The following is a 20,797-nucleotide window of genomic DNA, read 5'->3' on the forward strand; positions in this document are numbered from 1 at the left end:
TTGACTATACCTCTATATCTGAAATAAAAATCCTATCAGGTTTTTAACTACTTTTTATATTTTTCTCCCTTTAACACATTCCTCATAACTCCTCCACTGCATCAAGATGCTTCTTCTATCAGCACAGAAACTTCTTAAATTCCGTGGTAAATGAATCTAGATTAGAAGGCTCAAAATGCTCTTTCTTGTAGCAAGTTAAATAACTCACAAAATGAGCAAAACATAGAAGATGCAAATCTTTAGTATTTTCAATAAATCCTGTCAGTCAGCATTTCATACTAACAAACTGTGATATTTTACATGATTAGCTAAACATGTATCTCACCTTAAACATGGGTCTCACATGCTCCAGGTGTGTTGCACTGGTAAAAGGGGCCTGAACGTGGCTCACTGCCTCCATAAGAGCTTTAGCTGTTTTAGCCATTTGTTCCATTTCCAAGTTATATAGGAGTCTTCTCTGCTTTTCACTAGCAACACCTGCAAACACATTTTTCCTCTCATTTGTGCATCTTTAGCAATGGTGTCTTTAGGAATATAATAATATTATGTTTTTCATTAAGTAATGCATCACTCAGATGCATCTTTGTATTATCTTTACTTTCTGAAATTATCACACCAGCCTTCTTGTATTTCTTTTACAATATAGATAAAATTTAAGGCAAATTTGTGTATGAAATGTAAACTATTTTTAAACCTTTACAGAATTTTAAGATTTGAACAACGAGAGATTTCTTCTCCATCACCTCAACTGACAGCATAAATATCACACTCACTAAGCTAAATTCTAAATGAAGAGAAATTTCATGGTAATCCATCAGCAGAGAAAACAACAAAAATAACTGGACATCCTTTTTCAAAGCAAGAACTACATTAAACCTTTTTATTTCTTTAACAGAACCTCCATCTCATCAAGATAGTGACATCCAAATAGCATGTAATTACCAGATATTTAAAAATTACAATAAAACATTATGTTAAGTGAATGAATACTGAAAACAAGAGCGATTCTTTTCTCCAGATGTAAATTTCCTGTAAGAATCCATTCATAAGGCTAACATAGGACTTAAATTATAGAAACATGTTGGGAAAAAGTTAAGTCTCAATGTTCTCTGTAGAAAGGCTAGAATATGTAACATCTCAGTCTTTACTGTGCAAACACAAAAGGTTGTTCTGGTATCTGAGAGAGAAAAAGATAATTAATAAAGTGCACAAATTGGGCCCTAAGAACCAAATACTGCAAAATTTTTGAAGATGACAGATTGGTTATTGCAGGAAATCACAACAGTTACTTCAGAAATAAAAAACACACCCAGTGTGTGAGTTCTGCACTGTACCTATTGGCAACACCAGAACTTCATAAAGGCCTCCAATTTCCCTGTGTTGCTGCTGAACAGCAAAACCTGCCTCCTTCATGGTTAATGCACCGATTGCCAGGAATTCAGATGTAAAGGGAAGTGAAAATAAGCAGCTGCATTTAATGCAGATTTGAGGTTAGCATCATGCATTATGTTAAGAAGAAAAGGATATGAAATTAGAAGCCAGGACACATTGTGACCTGAGTGAGTGGTGTTTGCTTCATTCAATGCTTATTTTGAAAAGAAGAACTTCAAGAAACTGAAAAGCCAACCTTCGAAAAAAGCTAACAATGCAACTACTTACTTTGTTTACTGGATTTCGTGGGTATTGTTAATTCTTTTGTTTCTTTCATTGAAATCTTCTTTCCAGCTATTTCATTATAGATAGCAGACAAATATTCTTCAGGGAGATCTTTACTATCATTGATACCTCTATTCATTTTAATATACTGCTCTTTTGTCATTTTATTCTTAACCTGAAATACAGAAAGTAACTGTAAATATCAACAAATGAGGCAAGCTCATCACAGTTACAATGCTGCCTATAAAACTGACCAGCTCATGAAAAGTTACTATCAGGGATAAACCTGCTGATTCAGAAGACATTTTAAAGCATTCAACATATGCTAGACTACACTGTCAAATCTACAATATACCACGATGCCATGAGGAGATTTCAACACTCAAATATTTGATAGAATCCACAGATCAAATGTATGCCAAATAAAACATACATAAAAAAAAAGGAAGAAAGAAAAAAAAAAGTGCTTTATTTTGTCATACAGACTAAACTATCTATCTTACAGAAATCTACTTTACTGAAAGGCCTAACCAAAACAACTTAAAAATATCAATACCTATGAAACATAATACCGTAATTTAAAAGATGTACAAACTCAAGCTACCTTGCTTCTTACACACATACTAGTGCTAAACTGGACATCAAGCTCTTTTACAATCACACTGTCATAAGCCTGCAAGTTACATGCCTATGAATTACACAGATATTTATTCCAGCAACATACCTGTGGACTGTGAAGATCTGTTGTCAACATGATAATTGAGTAAGCTAAAACATATGCAGTATCTGCACTAGCAAAAAGAGTTTGCCTGAAGGCAAAAAGGAGAAAAAGAACAGCAAATATAATTTATTAGGATTTTTTACTAATTATTCAGCTTTCCAAAGTTTTGAAGAAGAAGTACGTCTTACCCCTGGTTACATTCTAAATATCTAGCAGCAAATTTCTCCATTAAACGATCAATTTTTTGAGCTTCTCCTGGTAGACGAAATCCTTCTAGAAACATGCGCAGAGCTGAAACAAAATCCTTTCCCGAAAAGTCGTGTTGGTCTACATATGCATACATGACTTCTTTGTTAAATTTATCATTGTCTCCCAGGAACTCCCCAACCTGAGTCTAAAATAAGAACAAAAATGATGAAGTAGTGCATTTATATCTGAAAAAAATTAGAAATAAAAACAACAGAATCAAATGTCTTACAAAAAGAGAGGCATGTATTGCAGTTAACTGAGACATATTCCTGCTTCTCCTCTACTGTCTAAAGAAAAATATTTTGGCCATATACTCCATCATAATGCTCTTACATGCTCATGTATATCTGCCTACATTCTTCCTTCTCTGTTTTCACCCACATGCCATTTTTTCCTTAGATGAATTTCACACGTGTACAAGCCAAAGTTAGTATTACCAATGCTTGTTCTCTGCTATAATGATTTTTGTAGTTAAGAAACTTATTAAAGGAATAAAAAGCTTACTAAACTCAAATTTAGCCCCTAGATTACTGATCTCAAACAGATGCTCAAATATGAATAGCTGGTACTCAAGTGCATCCAAGTTGATCACTGTCACTGCAACGTGGTACGGTGAAAAATAGCACGCATTCAGATAAAGATGTAAACTGAGATTAAAAAAAAGTTTTGATGTCTGATTCTAAGCATTAATACTGAAATTTTTCACTTCAGCCACAGTTGCAAACATGGGCACCAATGGGTGGGGTTTCTATGCAAAATGGTGAGAACTGCTGTTTCAAAAAGTTGGGTTTTTCATGATAGTATTAACATGAGATACTCCCACTCCTCCCTAGCCAGATATTGCAGAACCCATCCAAGTACAGCAACAGCTGGTAGCTGTAAACAAAATCAAAGAACTAATCTTGATTAAATAACTTTCCTCTGGGGACAGAAAAAAGGGCTTTTAATGTTGTTGCACCACATTATTTTTTCAGTCATCTCTGAAGCACAGATAATTCTGGCAATTTCTTACTAAATTATATACCATTTACTAAGTTGCTTCAAGCTATACCAGCAACTAAATAAAAGTTTTGAGTCAGCTCAAGTAGGTCAGTCTCTTGCTTTACACCTTGCTGAAGTGCAGGATGCATAGAGCACAGGGTACAGCTCTAATGCACCCTCCAGCTTAAATTCCTTGAGCTTACAAATTTTAGGAGAGAGAAATTTGCTTTTCTTCATTCCACAATAACATGTTATGCACTCTCAGCACTATCAAGTGATCTGCAATTAGTATAAACACATCAGCATGAGCACAGACAACCATCAGGAAAACAGTTTCCTTACTGAATCTAATCTTTCCTCTTGATGCAAGAATTGAGCAATATCTTCAGGGGTAGTGCCAAGCATTCCTTGTTCTTGCAGGTACTGAATCCCCCTCTTTGGTTTCTTATTGAATCTGTACAAGGAAGAGCAGGATAAAATGAGAGTTAACCCTTTTATTCATGCACAAAGCTGTACCAGCTTAAGTAAAAAGATTCAGTAATTTCAGATGAGGTGCTGAAAAACCTACATATTAAATATTTTTCCTTTATCAAACTGCACATTAGACAGGAATGAGCTATTCCCATTTACTCTGGTACTCATGAAGGAAAAATATTCCACAAAGACAGCAAAATCTTGACTTGGAAAGAACAATTATGCTCTGTTGATTTTTATCTTAATCTGTATGAAACAATCAGCAAATTTATTAGTTGCCTATAAGAATGAAATGCACAAGACACAGAACCAGGAAGCTGAAAGAAACTGAAGCCCTAAAGGACTAAGGCATATTTGTGCAGGATCCCAAAACTATGAGAGGAAACCTTTATTTTTGCATAAACTGACCTCACTGAGGGGATAACGGTGATGAAGATGAAATCACACAGAAGATGCATGTCAGACTGCACTGCAAAATTACACTATCCTCCAGTTCTAATTATGACAAGTTAATTAATCATAAGGACTCATCAGCATAAGCATATAGGCATTTTCATCAGTAACATGTACATTAAAACGGGTCATATTCAAATGATCACGAGTTCAATGTTCTTTTTATCCAAATATAAAAACCTTATTTTTAGACAAGCAGGTCTGGAGAAAAAAGAACAAACATTCAGAGTACTCATCTTCTAGCTGTGAGGAATTAGGTTAACACAAAACACTGTTGACAGGCTCCAAAGGGGACACCATTCAGCACTCTTTCACCAGAGGAAGTGCTGCTACATCCAGAGTTTTTTTCCTAACACAAGATGAGTATCTATGAGGAGAAGGAAGAAAAACCCAGGAATCTTCATAGCTCCAAAAGAATCCACCCTCCCACGGGTGATAAAAGGGCACTCACAAGTCAATTCCTTGTTCTATTATTTCCTTTTGTTGCTTTAGGACCTCAAACTGCTCTGGGTTGTCAGTGCCAGACATCTGTGTGCTGTAACTGCCAATTCCTGATGAAGCAGTAGAATCCAAAGAATTTAAGCTTCCATATCTGTTAATTGTCTCAGGGTGTTTGGTTTCACTGCTGTCCTGTTCTGTAGGTTTTTCTTGGCCTATAAATTGGAAAGGGTTACATATATCCAATATACATACAGTGAAAAGAAATAAAAATCAAATGTCAAATCCTCTCTGAAGGCTTCTAAAACTCAAGGTTATCTTCAATCATGTATTTTCATATATTTTCTGGTTCTGTTTTGGTTGGGAAAGTAAGTAATACTTAAAAAAATCACTACAACATATCAAGGAGATTTCTTTCAGTTCATCGCATACTGAAATTTAAGCCTTAAATTGCAACTGTTATTTGCAGGCACTTGGAGGAAAAAACTCCAATATCTTAGAAAACCAACTACAGCTTTTATATTTTGTTTTCAAATCCAGTATCACTTTTAACGGGGAGCAACTATTCTAAGGTTTTGAAACAGTGTCTAAAGGAATTTAGGCATGCCAAGGAGCTGATGCTCTCAGTTCACAAAGACAGCCATGCTAACCACCCCTAGAAAGTTTATTACTTCACCTACCAACTTTAAGTGTTTAATCTGAAAATTCTGGCATAACCTTAGTACTTCTCATCTCAGGGCAGATGAAAACAAGACTAAAACAAGTAACGATTTCATTACTTCACAGCTTATAACATTCAAAATTCTTTAGCTGTAAAAAGTGTAAGTAAACAGTAAGTAAATAAGTATTTTTTAACTAATAAGTAAAAAAAAATGCTCTCCATTCAGCTTGCTTTAGTAGTTATTTATTCATGAAATTAGATAAAATTAAGGGAGCTTCAAAGCAAGTTTTGAGATACCTTTACAATCAGAAATACAGAAAAAACCAGGATTTAGACTTTTTCAGTCAAGAAGAATTCTAAGAGTTCACATAATTAGGAAAAGACAACTAAGACAACTTGTCTAAATGACACCAAATTTATCAATATTTCTACCAAAGGAAAAAAAAATATTTTTTTAATGCAAGAGGCTCTACTAGTCTGGACACTTACAGCATCAAAATACTGGAAGAACACACAACTCCTGCAGTACCTCCTCACTAAAGCCAGAAAAACCACATCACATGTCTTACCAAGCGTTGTCTGGGAATTGGGATTTACATATTGATCCTTACTCCATTCCACCATGCATTTCAAGATTGACACTAAGCATTCCAATCCTTTTTTCCTCAAACTTAATTCCTAGAAAAGATTCCATAAACAATTAATTAGTGGACTGGAGAGTTTAGTCTGAACCTATCATGCCAAGAAACACGAAATTTCATGAAGTTTAGTGCAATTTTTACCTGAACATTGGACATGCCAAGTTCTTGGCTACCTCTTCCTTGAGCAATCTTTGATAAGTCATTAACCAGCCTTTCAAATATATTTGCTGCATTTAAATCACAATCATAGTTCACATAGATGTCCACTACGCTCTGGGCATCTGCAAATAAAGTGGCATTGTCAAACTTGGAAGAAAAACTAGATAATGGAAGGCAAGTATAGTTTTGCTCTTTAAGATAAAAAACAAAATCTAGAACAACAGTCCTTAATACCTGCACATATCCTTGTCAGCGTTTGTATAACCATCCACTTATGATCAAATGAGCTAGTAGAAGTTTCCAAGATATACAGGAAAATTTCTTTGAAGAAAACCTAGCAAATATTCCAGGAAGAGAGAGAAAAAAAAATCTATTACAAACACAGTCACTAACTTTGACAGTCAAAATTCTGACATAATTCTGAAAGCAGCATTTTAGAGGTACATGAAATAATGAAGGCAAAAAAAAAAGGGAGGAAAGGAAGAAACACAACTTATGATTGATACATGCAAATTAGGAACTGGAATTATTTACTTAAGTACTTCTGCAGTGTCATCCATATGAAAAATTTGGTTTATTTTCTGAGCATTCAAAACCAGAAGAATTGGGAATGATGTCAAATCCTGAAGGACAATTCAGCCTAACATGAAGCCTAAACTGCTGTTAAAAGTTCATTTGGGATTTTCAAAGATGAGATTTCATGACTAACGTATTTTCTCTACAAGATGATAACATGATGGCACCTTCATTACAACAGAAACATCTTGACACAAAAGAATCACTCTAGATTATTGGAAGAAGGGTACTTGTCAGGCACAGCATGCAGCAATGCCATTAATAGGAAGGTTACTCTTCCCTAGAACAGAGATAAGCTGGTCCTGAAATCACTTTAGTACAGGTGCTGCTGTCTGGACCACAAACTATTTTATCCCCTCTCAATTAGTTCCTCACCAGATCCATCAGCACCACAGGCTGACTAATTCAGCTGAACTTGTTTAACAGCTAAGCTAAGGCTTCTCTTCTCACTTCCTTGAGCAGCAGCAACTGCCATAAGTCAAACGTGAACTGCTACAAGGTATTACATCACCATCCCACACCACACTGCATCACTGTTCTGCACCTCTGAGAGCTCAGCTCTTCACAGCCACTTGTACCTACCAAATCCCCAACACACACTTTTACTAGAGGGCCACTCAACTTCTCCAATAGCATCACATTAATATAAAAAAATATATAACTACCCCTATTTTTAATATTAACTATTCCTTCATAGCAGAGAATTTTTACAGAGATTTTTATGCTATTAGCCAGGCAGACACAAACATAAGGCTATTTCCACTTTAAGTCACACATCTGGGGAAAAACAGCAACACTGACTTTTAGGCGGTAAGCTATTTCCTCAAGCAAAATGTGCTAACAATAGTTACATTTTATTAATCTTTTTAGCAGAAGAGAGGCACACAGCACAGTCCCAGCTAACTGTCTCAACACGGAAAGCACCCCTATGAAACCAAAGGAGTTCCACACATAACAATTCAAAGACTTGCAAGTGCTTAAACATACTAAAAAGTACTAGACCGATTTTAACCACAATTTTATGTAATCAGAGAAATTTAATAAATGTCATGCTGTGAGTAACCCTCAGATACACATTTGGTGTTTTCTGATTTTTTTATTGAAAGACAGTAATTTTCAATATTCTCTGGAACCAGCAAAATTATTTCTTTTCTGGTAGAAAATTTAAAAAAGAAGTCACTGATGAGGCAGAGAAAAAAGTTTCAGGGACAAAAACTAAACCCAAATCTAAGCTAGAAAAGAGCTGGAAGCTCTGCATACTATAAAGGCAGTTCAGATCTCCATGCCTGAGATCGAGCTGACTTCTTGCTTCTGGTGTCACCTTTGGGCAAGTATATCCTGGAATGAAGAAATTCTCAAAACTGTAGTGATGGTTTACATTTCAGCTATTTAAAAATACTATTTATCACTATGTAACTTATTGCAATTCACATCACAGAGTTGAGACTTTGTTCCTAGTATACTGGAGAACTAAACCAGAAAAGAGCTAATTATTTATTATGTTTGGTCAACTCAAGTATGACTTCTAAGGTAGCTTATTCACAGCTATGAAAGGGTGGCAATGCTAAGTACAGCTAAATGAGACCCCAACTTCTATGATATCTAGGATTTGATTTGCTGCAAATATATTCATTAACCCATTCAGAATTACAGTTACAATACAACTAAGGTACAACTCAAACTATTTTACTGTCAATGGGGAGTGTTAGCAAAATACGAGAGTCAACAGGCCAAGGGAGGGTCACTTTCAACAGAATCAGAACCTGCTCTTTTAAAACATGCCAGAAAATTCTTACACAGATGAAAAATGCAGCCTCGATCCCAAAATATATAGATTTTGCATATTATAAATCAGAGCATATGGCTCTCCTTACAGCTCCAAGACACAAACTGAATGTGAAGTTATCTACATGTCTACCCACATTTTCAGAATAACCTTTAGGATCAGTAGCTGAAAGAAGAATTCTTATCTCACAACCAGGAAAAATAAAAAAGTTTCTAGAAACTGCTGTACCCCATACTTTGTAATAGATGGACACTTCAGGAGCATCAAGTTTTTGGTTTCCTTATTCACAAAGAGGAAATGTAGCCCTGTTATGTGGTGATGCCCCTAATTTAGCATAATCTAGAACCTGCTACAATAGTGTAGAGCATCCTATACCCAGTTTTCCTCTGTCTTCATTTTCTGTTTGGAATTTGTGAAAGGCTGGCAGTGATGGAAACCTATCAAATTTCTGTCAGGGAACTGCAATGCGTTCACCACCTACATGCTGACTTGTAAGCTCTCTGAACACAGCAAGTCCAACACTTTCAGGGAAGCAGGCTGTGGGACTGAGGAGTGGCTCCACCCAGTCTGTCTGATGTGCCAAACACCACACATGCACTACAGTCTTGTTGAACACACAGTTGGTCTTGAAACTCTTCAAAATGCATTATATTTATATTTTCAAAGCACATTCAATCATTTCTATCCAATCTATGCTCAACGATATACTGGAAATCTTATTGTTTCCTTCCCAAAGAAGTATCAAAATAACCTGGTGAGTGATCAGAACACAATCATTTTCTGACATGCTACTGTCAAAATGAGGTTTTTTCCTCCAAAGCAGCCATCTGTATCAACTTGTACAATGACATCCACAGATGAAATTCCTGAGTTAAAGGTTCTTATAACAGCAAGATTATCAACATTTCTAAGAATTTTTTCACATTCTTAAGTTCCACACGAACGGGGCAATCTCTTGGCTTTAGTACTCACACTGACCTCTCCAAACATAGAATTACTAAAATAAACAGCAGGGATACACAGCACACTCTACTACTTTATTCATCACAGAATTAAGATCTTCAACACATGGGACACCACAGGAGGGTATACAGAGGACAGAGTGGTTCAGAGATTTTGTACCTCATGGCACAAAGAGCAAATCCAAGAACAAAACCTCCACACACAGAACTACAGAATATTCCAATTTCAAAGGGATCTGCAAAGATCATTGAGTCCAACTCTTAAGTGAAAGGCCCATATGGGGATACATCTTCCTTTTCCCTATGACCCATTGAAAATCCACCATGTCTGCCAGGACTTATATAGCTTATTGCTAAGAATATGGAATTATCTCCACTTAGAGTCCAAGGAATTAAATCATCTAATTCAGGACATATATTGACAGAGGCCCTGATAAGCAAAGGGAAGTGGCTACAATAATCAAATAGCTGGGACTTCCTTAGCTAAATAAATCTGTTCAAGTGATCTCAAAGAGAATCCACAATATTTCTCAAGTCATTAATTTTTATTCTAAAATTATTCTGCAAGACCATATATTACACAGACTTTTTATAAGTGTATTCATTTTCTTAATTTAGTAATATGCAGTGCAGGGCTAAACTTTCTTAATTGCATTATTGAACACTGGTTGAGCTTAGCCACAAACCTACACACTACTGTGTTTCAGCAACATTCTGCAATAATACCATGCCACACCCAACAGAAAACTTCAAAACAAGGAAGATCTGGCAAGTCTTACACAAAAGCTGTGAGTCACAAATGCAAACAAATTTATTTAAGCAAGACCAAGGGACACAAATATAAACAAATGTTCCCTTCACACCTCCCACACACTTAATTAGAAATTAATGTAACATACCTCAATCTGCATCTTTAGATGAGTCTTAAAGTTTGACAGGAGGGTAAGAAATATGGAAAGTGAAAGTTCAAAAACTTCTGGAACTGAGGAGACTCCATTTTTTGACAGTGCAACACAAAGGTATTGCTTTATAGCATTAATGAACATCTCATTTGTCCTGAAGACTGGTCCTGCATTTTGCAGAATGGACAGAAGCAACTGCAATGAAAGAATCTTTGATCGCAGTTCATGAGATCTAGAACAAAACAGTGCAGGATGTCAGTCCAGTGTAAGTCATTAAAAATAAAACACATTCTCTTGAAAAGTCAATATACATCAGAATGATTTTGCATGTGGAATGTCAATGAGAGAAACTCAAATTAGACACAACCTATTGCAGAAAGGGTCATAAAAAGATGCTGATCTTATTTTGTTGAACTGGTCATTTTTCAACCATGAATGCAGGCAAGAAGAGTTTTTTCCAGAAAAAGAAAAATTACTGTTGGACCACTCTCTCTTCTGCACCACAGAACAGCAGCAACAAGAGGCAATGCTGCCCTTTTAGCCAGAGGACGAAAGAGCATTTTTTCCCATTAACAGAGCTTTGGAAGATCCCATCTAAAATATCTAGCCCATCTACCAAACCCTGACTAGTAGAAGGCAGAAATTTCTCCTCCTCCTCCTCTATTTCCACCAGCATGGAAAGTGAGTTGAAGGACTATAAAGACAACAGCTGTACTGCCTGACCTACTTCCTGCCAACGCTGAAATATCTTTTCTCATATACAGCATTAATCAGTCACTGGGCCACTCCCACTCTGAGAGCAGGTAAGATACATAAGGTGCCTATTTTAAGCATGGCAATCACCAAGTCAGACAACAACAGAGTTGTCAAGTGTTCCACAGTAACGTTCTTACACACTCAAGTAAGCTAGAATTCATGTCAGACCAGTGCTACCATTTTTGCTCTAAAACTCCCAAAACAACAAACACAACAAAACAGCCAAAAAACCCTCAAACTGCACAAGAAAAAAGCATAAAGGAAATCTGCATCTATTAAAATACAATGCAATAAATGGCATTCCAGGTGAAACCATTCTCTCCTAAGACCCCTGATGCTCCTTCCCACTCCTGACCATTTCAAAAAAGGCTGTATCTCTTCTGAAGGGCAGGTATAGACACAATTGGCTACCCCAACAGGACAGTCCACAGCTTTCATTAAACAACCACCTCTGACAGAGGACAGTTATGAAACACAGGGAACAATGGCAGGAAATTTTTCCTCCAGTACAGCTCAGACACTATAAGCAGTGCTCCAAGGCAATCTCTGACACAGAGTAGCTGGATATTTGCTATATAGTGCAAATATATGAGCTTAATGGAAAAAAAAAAGTAATTCCAATCTAACTAAAACCAAAAATGCTAATTAATATTAGGTACATTGCAAATAAACTCAATTATTTCTGCCCAACAAAGTGGGTGGGGAAATTAATCTGCAAACATTTCAAACTCTGAATATAATTCCCACAGTAGACGTTTTCTTAAAGATGCTTTTGACTGTTTTCTAACAGCCAGTCAAATTGAGAGAGGGACTTGTCCATCACATTTCTCCTAATGGGCTACAAGTCAAAGTCAATGCCCCAAAATTGCTCTCTGTAGGAGTTCTTTAAGAAAATGCTTGGTGCTGGCACTGCATGGAAGCTGATATAACAATCTCTTTTGATGCAAAAGGCTTGATTTTGTATCACATGGTACCAGTTGTGCAGACAGCACATGACCACGCTATACCAAATGCTATGGAATGTAAGCATTTCAATATGAAGAGAATTTCAGTCATAAATAATAAGTATTGCCTACTTCCAGCAAGTGTCAGCTCCTACCTGAAATCCCAACATGCTGACCTTAAAAATTTTGTATGATGTGTAAAGCTCACTTAATTTAGAACAGGTTTAACATAAAAACAAAAACTTGCAAGCAAACCTTTGAGCTATATTTCACCCCATGTTATTTTATTCCAGAGAAAAAAACAAAGACATTAACCACGTTCCCAGGAAGCAAAATGCTGATCTTAACTCCAAGACTTCTGATTTTAAGCCAAAGCTTCATGTTCAGTTACCTAAAATTTGAAAATACTTTTCAATACAGACTTCAAAACAAATTTCATTGAAAATAAGATTTTTAAAGAGGCAGATAAGACTCTTGAAATGCCATAGATATCCTACGCCTCCTCTTCCAATTACAGCATGTTTGTAATAGTTCAAAAAGCCATCAATGCCTCAGAACCACTGATAAATTCTTGGCACTTCTCCAAATATGGGTTATCTTCAAATGTATTTGCAGTGAATTTTTGTTGCCCTAAATGCCTTTTTCTCCAATTTGTTTTGTATGAGGAGCTTCACCAGTTCTAATATGAATGTCAAGAACTCTATGGATTCAGATGAGATTTTCCAAGTGCCTCAATAGCTATTACTGCTCTTGCAAAGGGAGTTAATCCATTAAAGCCTTTAATAAATGGACAGCTTCAGTCTCAGAGTACTAACTAAACCCACAAGATTTTCATGGCATTTCCTGGAAGACAATTCTCAGAAATAGTGAGGAAAACCTTCATTCCTCAGTCTTCATTCTCTAATGTCCTGACTTTCCATAGTACATTGCTAGATAATTTAAAAATGTTTCCAGACTAAACCTTCAAACACTTTTGAGTACATCGTATCTTTCACAACTTATTAAATCCACACCACACATCACTGATTAAACTAAACTGTCCTAAAGTTACCTGCTTTAGAAGCTAGACTCGGAAGAGTAATGCTGATTTTATTTTTAAGCATACCAGGCCTTTCACTGTCATCTGAAATCATACTACAGTTTTAATTTAATCTCTTAGAAACAAAAAAGTACTCCTCTTGAAAATTACTAGCAACTGTTCCTAACGTGCAAAAAAATGTATACAAATTATTTGCATATAAATCCAAGATCAGAAAGCAAACCTTCCTGCTGACACTCAATACTGGCACCCATCTATAGAGGAGAATCTGTATTTGCTTTACAACAAACAATTCTAGAAATGAACTGAAAACATGGTATTGTCAGTCAGAAAAAAACAGCCAAATAATTTATTATCAACCATTTGTGTTTCGATTAAATAGGCTGACAAGTGTCCAACCTGAACAAAAGAATGAAACACTGTATCATGAATTTATCAAAACCAGTTATCAGCTCCAGGTGAGTAGCTTATATTAAGATGAAGGAGAGCTGAGTATGTGTATTGGATATGCAAATACACTGATTTCAGCTGCTGTAGAGTTAATTTTCTTCCCAGGAGCCAATACAGGGATATGTTTTGGATGGTGAGCAATATGCAAGAGATGAAAGAAATTATGGGGCATAACCAGCAAAGGTTACAAACCCTGAATATACAAAAAGCAGAGCAACGTGAGCAAGACCAGAAATACCTGAGGATCTTCTATACAAATCCTTTGGAAAGGCATTATAAACAGCAAGTAGGAAGAACATGATGTACTTGTAAAAGGATAGGTGTTAAACTTCTAAACAGGTATACAAAAGATGCATTAAAACATAAAAGTAACTTTCTAAAGTTTTTAGGTTCTTTTCACCATACCATCATTTTCTCAGTAACAGGACTCACAAAAATATTTAAGTAATTTATTTTTATTTTCATATTCACTAAAAAAACTTTTAAATTCTACTTACTTTGGATCTGGTGGTCCATCTGACAGGGGTTTCATGGAGAGTTTACACAGTGACCTGAATACAAGGAAGGCATCCTTTTGTAAAATGTGGGAAAACTTAGCACCAGGGGTAGGTCCTGAAGAATTTCCAGATTCCTAAGGAAGTTAACATATTTCAGTATTCCATTTTGCATTAGCAGCATGTGTAGGGAAATCCCCACCTCCGAGCAATAAGAAGTTAATATATTATACAAATATAATTAATTCACTTTAGCTTTATGGTCTCAAAACTAAAAGAAAACATTCTGCAATCCAGTTGAAATGAGAGTCACTACTAAAAACTGCCTGCTCAGTAAAAGGTCAAAATTAATTAAACAGTGTAATGAAATTAGGTAGGTCAGGTTTAAGTAGGGTAATTTGCAGTGATTGCTGCCAGGCACTTTCAATAGATAACTAGTTTAAAAAGACCCAAACACTCAATATTTTAATAGAATGTGAATAGTTAGCTATCTGTCACTAGATACATTTGATAAAATTTCTATGGTACCATAAACACTCCTATTACTAAGTTCTTGAAATTCTGTATTATCGTTCCACATATAAGCAACATATTTAATGTTAGTTTTCTATTTGTATGGCCTATGTGACTGTAACTTTTTAAACTTAAAATTATTATTCTCAAACCTAATTATTCAGTACTCTCTGACCAAGAGCAGATACTCTTGGTCAGCTGACAAGTGTACACGTCTGATACAACACAGGGAGTGTATTTCCACATTTATTTTGTTAATGGAAATCAAATCCTCTCAGACATGAAACTCAATCTGAATTCACTGCATTAACATCATGCTATCAGCTCGAAATTTCTATTTATTGTTTGAAAAGAACGCACTAAAATTACACAGGCATGCGTATAATTCGCTATATATTTCATATTGAATACTAGTTTTACAGCTTCTCAAGAGCACTTCACAAAACAGGAAACTGAGTTCTCTAATCTTGGAACAGTGAATTCCATGGGGCAGCTAAAACCATGCTGGGATAAAAAAGACATTGCACACAAAATTTGTTCAGAAAAATTTCATTTAAGTAGTTCATTAAAGTAGAATAATGTGACAACACTTGAAATTCATCTCAGTAACTTATTTTATGGAATTACACAAATCACTCTGCACAAGTGCACCACTTAAAACTATACTTTTTTTCAGAATTTCCTGATTCATAACTGCCTGTACCTGAGTATCGTTGGAAGAGACAGATAATCTGTCATCAGGTAAAGATGGTGTATAAGCAACAGAAATTGGAGTCCCTGGAATTCCATTTGCCTGAATGTTTTCACTGTCACTGCCGTCCTCTAACGATACAGTTGTGCCATCACCACCTGCAGTCCCTTCCACATCTACCAGAAAAAAAGTAAAAACAAATGTTACATGAGTTTAAAAATTAAAAAGAGATTTTAAAATCAACACTTAAATATTAAAACAATCATAAGGAGCAGCTTCTGGCAGAATTCACGTGGCATTACAGAACTATAAAAATTGCAAATACTATTGACTCCCACTAATGAAAATTACAATAAAAAATTTACTTGTAACTTCACATTGCCAGTGTCCCCACTCTACCAAGTTTCCAAGAAGTATTGGTAGGAGACATCACTCACTAGTCTGAGACACAATTTCCAACAAACTGAAAAATATAGTGATACACTGCTACTACGGAAAGAGAACCATTTCTGAAAAGTGTTCATATAGAAATAATAAAGACAATGATGATAATAATAACAATAATAATAAAAAACCCAAAAAACACCAAGATCTTGTATTTTAAAAGAACATTAGTCTCCAATATAAAGAATGTAAATCAATGTATGAAATCCTGTCTGTTTTACTGTTAAATAATGCACAGCTAAAGTCTGACAATTGACACTGTCGTCTTCAGCATCTAAGTCATATTTAAATGATTATAAATTTCAGCTAAATATTTGAAAGTGGTAAAATAATTCTTAAGGTCACGAATCAGACCACAGTTGCTATTGACTAGGCAGATATTAATATAATACCTCCAACTACTATGTTCACCATTTCCTGCACAATACTTTCTACAATTTCTTGTGCCTTCTCTTCACACTCATTGCTTTCACCATCATATGTTCCTCCATCAGCTTTAGAAAGATCTTTATAAAGAAAAACAAACACAAACAAGTATTAATGAGAAACTCTGAAAATAAGAAGGTATTTTGCTTGCACTTAATATTTCAGATTTCAACTACAAATTGCTTAATAAATGTTTGGATGCTTCAAAAATAGTTATTTGCAGAATGTAAGAATTCCCATGTTTAACCTGTAAATGGCAATTAATCTATAGGCCTATGCCAATAAATACATAAATTTTGTATCTTCACATATATTAAACACTGAAAATTTGATGGTTTTGAGATGTTATTCTCAAAAACTTTCACAGTATTACACAGATGCAAAAAAAATTTTGATAGAGTACAACAGAGTGTAGGACTAAAGGATACTCTTGATGGACAGTGGGAACAAGGACAAATGGGCATTTTGCATAAGTCAACTACTTGAAAACTTATGCCTGACTCCAGATTTGGGAGAGAGAAAAAAGACAATTCTCAAGCCTTTCTTTTTACAGACCTTTTCCCTCCCTCCATGAAACAGAAATACACACTGATTACTTTCTGCTGCTGTGGCTTGGTCAGCTTCTGTCTGTTCGTTTTCAGCACTAGAAATGTCAGATCCATTTTCTGCCTCAATATCTTCTTGAAGGCTCTTGTCCACATCATTTGTGCTGTGGTCAAGCTCTCTCTCATGGTCTTTGGACAGCTGATCAGTCTGTGCTGGAATATGTCTCAACTGAGGTGATTCAGGCTCATGATGGCTTACTGGAGACTGCTGGAGATGGTGTTGCTGCCTGTGTCTTTCCTTTTCCATCTGTTTGGCTTCCTGAAGCTACAAAAGCATTGCAAACACACAAGAACTTCACTATCAAAATAAAACAAGAAGATATATGCATTATTTTATAAAGATGACATCTCTATTGTCTCTGCTTACACAGTGCCTTCCTAAAGCTGTAAGAGTTTAAGAAAATGCATTTTTGTTTAATTATAAATAACTTCAGTATCATGGGATAATCCATTGCAAGAGGGCTGCTTCCCAACTATGCACGTAGTTCAAAGAAGGTATGACTACACTACATAAACCATAAGACCAAGAGTTGTCTGCCTGCTCTATAAGGAAGTTCAGGGAGTAGATGTAACAGTAAACACAGAGTGCTTGGAAAAACATCAAGGCAGACTTTTTTTTTGTGGTCCCTTGTTCTGGAATCCCCAGAAGGGGAAGAATTTCTGCGACTTGTCTAATGGATTATGACAACATGCAAAGTCAAAGGAATATGTAAAGTCAAAGCAAGATGTCCTCTGAGGTAAATACATCTATTAAATATAGTGGACCATTATGGGAAGTTTAAAACCTACACACCACCCCCACCCCCAAATTTCCACTTATTTCAGAGTGCAAAACACAAGAAGAAAAATATCAGATACCAGATTCTTTTTTTGCCCCAAAGTACTCAAGTTAGAAAACCCAAAAAGCTTTAATAATGATGAAACAAATCTCTCAACGCTGGTTTGCTTTCAAGAGATAGCTTCTAGCAAAAGATACTGAGATACTCACTGCTTGGTTTTCCATACGTGCAAAAATGACATTCAGCATTTGTGTTAGAGTAGCCTTGGCTGTAGTTTGATTTATAAGATTTTTGCTTGCTAAGTAGATATTGTAACATGTTCTTACAGCCTGTAGCACTGTTCCTTCGTGGATTTCTATGTGTTGAGATGTTACTGCAGTGAGCAAAGCCTAGATAAAGAAACACACACACATATACATTTACCAGTCAAAACATTGATCAATCAAACAGTTTGCACATTAATAAATACCAAAACTGGATTGCTTCTAAAATATATCTACGTATGTACCTTGAACTGCAATTTTATTATGTTTTCCCACACACTCTTGTAGCCATATGGAAAATCATATTTACCAGTTATATTAAACTGAGTGTTTTTAATCCACATATCTAAGAAATATATGTTTCATAGCATGTAACAGCAAGAAGTAACCTATGGAGCCATTGGAGAGGGAGCTAATAGAGTTCATCGTCAAATTTTCTCGTCATAAAACAAGAACAGACTATCTGTTAAAACTTGGAAGGGAAGCCAAAGGGACCAAAAGCTGTTTCTGAAATAAATGTAAATGTGATGAACAATGATTGAATATGAGATTAAGCAGTTATAGTAAGACAACTGTCCTTTATAAAAGCTTTTTTTAGTACATACTAGTAAATTGTGTTGCCCCTATGTAGAAATTCACGTATTTCTTCCCATTGAGCTAATATCTGCTTCTCTTTAAAAAAACTGCACATAAGCCTCTTAAAGATCAGATAACACAGAAGTAAGGAACAAATTATGTGAGGTAGACACAGGTTGGATTAAAGGGAAGAAATAGAGGCAGATGAAAGCTGAGGAAAGGGTTTGAAAACACTGTCAGAGTGTGTGTTTGAGAGGGGAAGGAAAGGGGAAGAGCCTAGTTCACAACAGTTTATATTCGCTGTAATCCAGGAATCAGGGAATTTTGAGCATTAAAAACTTTGACAGACTAATCATTTAATGGGATGTTTAGGGTAGGTAAGAAAGAACTGAAGCACTGGAAAGCTCCTACTTTTGTAAATTTATCAAAGTTAAAAACAAAAGTTATTTCAAGTGTTGGGTAATTTACTCATTAAACCATCATTAAACCTCACATCTCTAACTGACATTGTCAGAACTTCTATACACACAAGGCACCAAGTGGAGAAATAGTACCTATCACTCACTCAAACCCATAAAAAGCAAAATCAGCCACTCTTGAAAACAAGCTGAACAAGTGGATGCAGGCATAAACAGCTATTTTTTCCAAACCACTACTGTTTGGACCTAACACATTACATATTGAGATTTACTTAATATTTCTCTGACTCAGTTACAAATTATACCACTGACACATACACACACACTCAATACACCAGTTTAAGAACCACCTACAGCTTCTCACTTGGAAGACAAGACCTCTTGCAGCCTAGTATTTGGGACACTAATGAAAAGGTGCAGGGGGATCAGTTCTCCATCTCTGGTTCTAGTGATGTCATTCATAAAGTAACTCCTTTGTGTCACTTTCTGTCTCCTTAAATTTGGATGGTTAAGAAGCGGATATGTGAAAATCCGATTTTAACTTCCATCTCAGTTCAGTGAAGTCTTACAAGGTTCTTCTCCCCAACTTTTAATAATAGAAAGCAGAGCCAGCTAGTAGAGAAAGGTGACAAGGCTACAGACAGACTATGTGCTCTTTTGTTTTAATGGGCTTAACAGCTTGAATTTCCTAAGTTTTCTTCAGTATGCTTGTTATGAATAGTAGAGCCTGGCTCTTTTCACACCATCTGATTGGAGGTGTGGAGGCAAACAAATGCTTCAAACAAACACAGAGACATACCTCCTTAATATATTAATCCAAATTCACTGAATAACATATTCTGTGCAGACTGAAGAATCAGTTTTTCTACAGGGCATCTCCTTGCAGATATCAAACTATAGATTTTACAGAGCACTCAACAGTTTCTTCTTTGGGTTTATTTCCTTCCCAGGCACTAGATACTAATCTTAATGACTACTGTACACATTTGCAAACCATTTGCAAACTGATAAGCATTTTTAGCTTTAATCTCTTGCTAGTATCTTTCATCTTCCTTACAATTTAGAGCCATCCTCAGGCTATTAGTCATGCTAACTTCACATCTCAGTGCCATTTCTCTTCCTCTACTACGACAATCCAGTAGAAATATGAGAATGAATGCAAAACAGGAAGTATTTTACAATTACTTTCTGAACATCCTTCCCTCTTGGCAGCTTCCATTTAAGGCTCAATTTGCTGACATGCCCTGAGCAGAATCACCTGATTCTCTATCATAAATGAGTACATCATTATCACAATGGCATGACAGCTAACCCTGAGAAACCACAGGTTATGATCAGAAGTGGCAGTACTGCTCCTCTAAAACCCTTGGGAACTCATAGGTTAGAAAAATAAATCCTTCCTTTCTCATTTTAGTACTTTTCTACATGTTACTCCCCAGCCTTACTCTGTGACCAAACAGCTACTATGTCCAACATGAGGAAGAAGAGAGGAGCGACAGGTGAGTAGAGGACAACCACCCCAGCAACGGTCCCCAGTTAAGCAGGACGACACAAAATCTTAAAACTGCTACACAACAACACCTGTACCTGAGAGGTGGAGTAACAAAAGCTCTGCCTTCCTCCCAGCCATACACTCTTACTGCTTACTTTGCAATAGGTTCGGGGCATGAAGCCACCTGTGGTACTTTAACAGCAACTCATCAATACAATTCAAAATCACAGAGAATAAAAGCACCCAC

At 35.9% G+C, this 20,797-nt stretch overlaps 1 protein-coding gene across 2 annotated transcripts in view; it reads right to left on the minus strand.

Annotated features, from left to right (window-relative positions):
* The window catches only part of ARFGEF1 (ARF guanine nucleotide exchange factor 1), an 85,403-nt gene that overhangs the window by 28,813 nt on the left and 35,793 nt on the right, over positions 1-20,797 (minus strand). For both annotated transcript variants that reach the window (XM_085052969.1, XM_085052968.1), the window contains exons 5-19: positions 18,010-18,189; positions 17,013-17,286; positions 16,383-16,496; positions 15,559-15,722; positions 14,346-14,479; positions 10,657-10,891; positions 6,668-6,767; positions 6,416-6,555; positions 6,203-6,311; positions 4,986-5,187; positions 3,950-4,061; positions 2,566-2,771; positions 2,381-2,465; positions 1,660-1,831; positions 326-477 (exon numbers count right to left, since the gene is read on the minus strand). In XM_085052969.1, coding sequence (XP_084909095.1) covers positions 326-477; positions 1,660-1,831; positions 2,381-2,465; positions 2,566-2,771; positions 3,950-4,061; positions 4,986-5,187; positions 6,203-6,311; positions 6,416-6,555; positions 6,668-6,767; positions 10,657-10,891; positions 14,346-14,479; positions 15,559-15,722; positions 16,383-16,496; positions 17,013-17,286; positions 18,010-18,189 — 2,379 coding nt within the window. The remainder of the gene's footprint in view (positions 1-325; positions 478-1,659; positions 1,832-2,380; positions 2,466-2,565; positions 2,772-3,949; positions 4,062-4,985; positions 5,188-6,202; positions 6,312-6,415; positions 6,556-6,667; positions 6,768-10,656; positions 10,892-14,345; positions 14,480-15,558; positions 15,723-16,382; positions 16,497-17,012; positions 17,287-18,009; positions 18,190-20,797) is intronic.

The sequence above is a fragment of the Lichenostomus cassidix genome, chromosome 2, assembly GCF_008360975.1.
Source record: "Lichenostomus cassidix isolate B80296 chromosome 2, HeHo_3.0, whole genome shotgun sequence".
Classification (NCBI taxonomy): Eukaryota; Metazoa; Chordata; class Aves; order Passeriformes; family Meliphagidae; genus Lichenostomus; species Lichenostomus cassidix.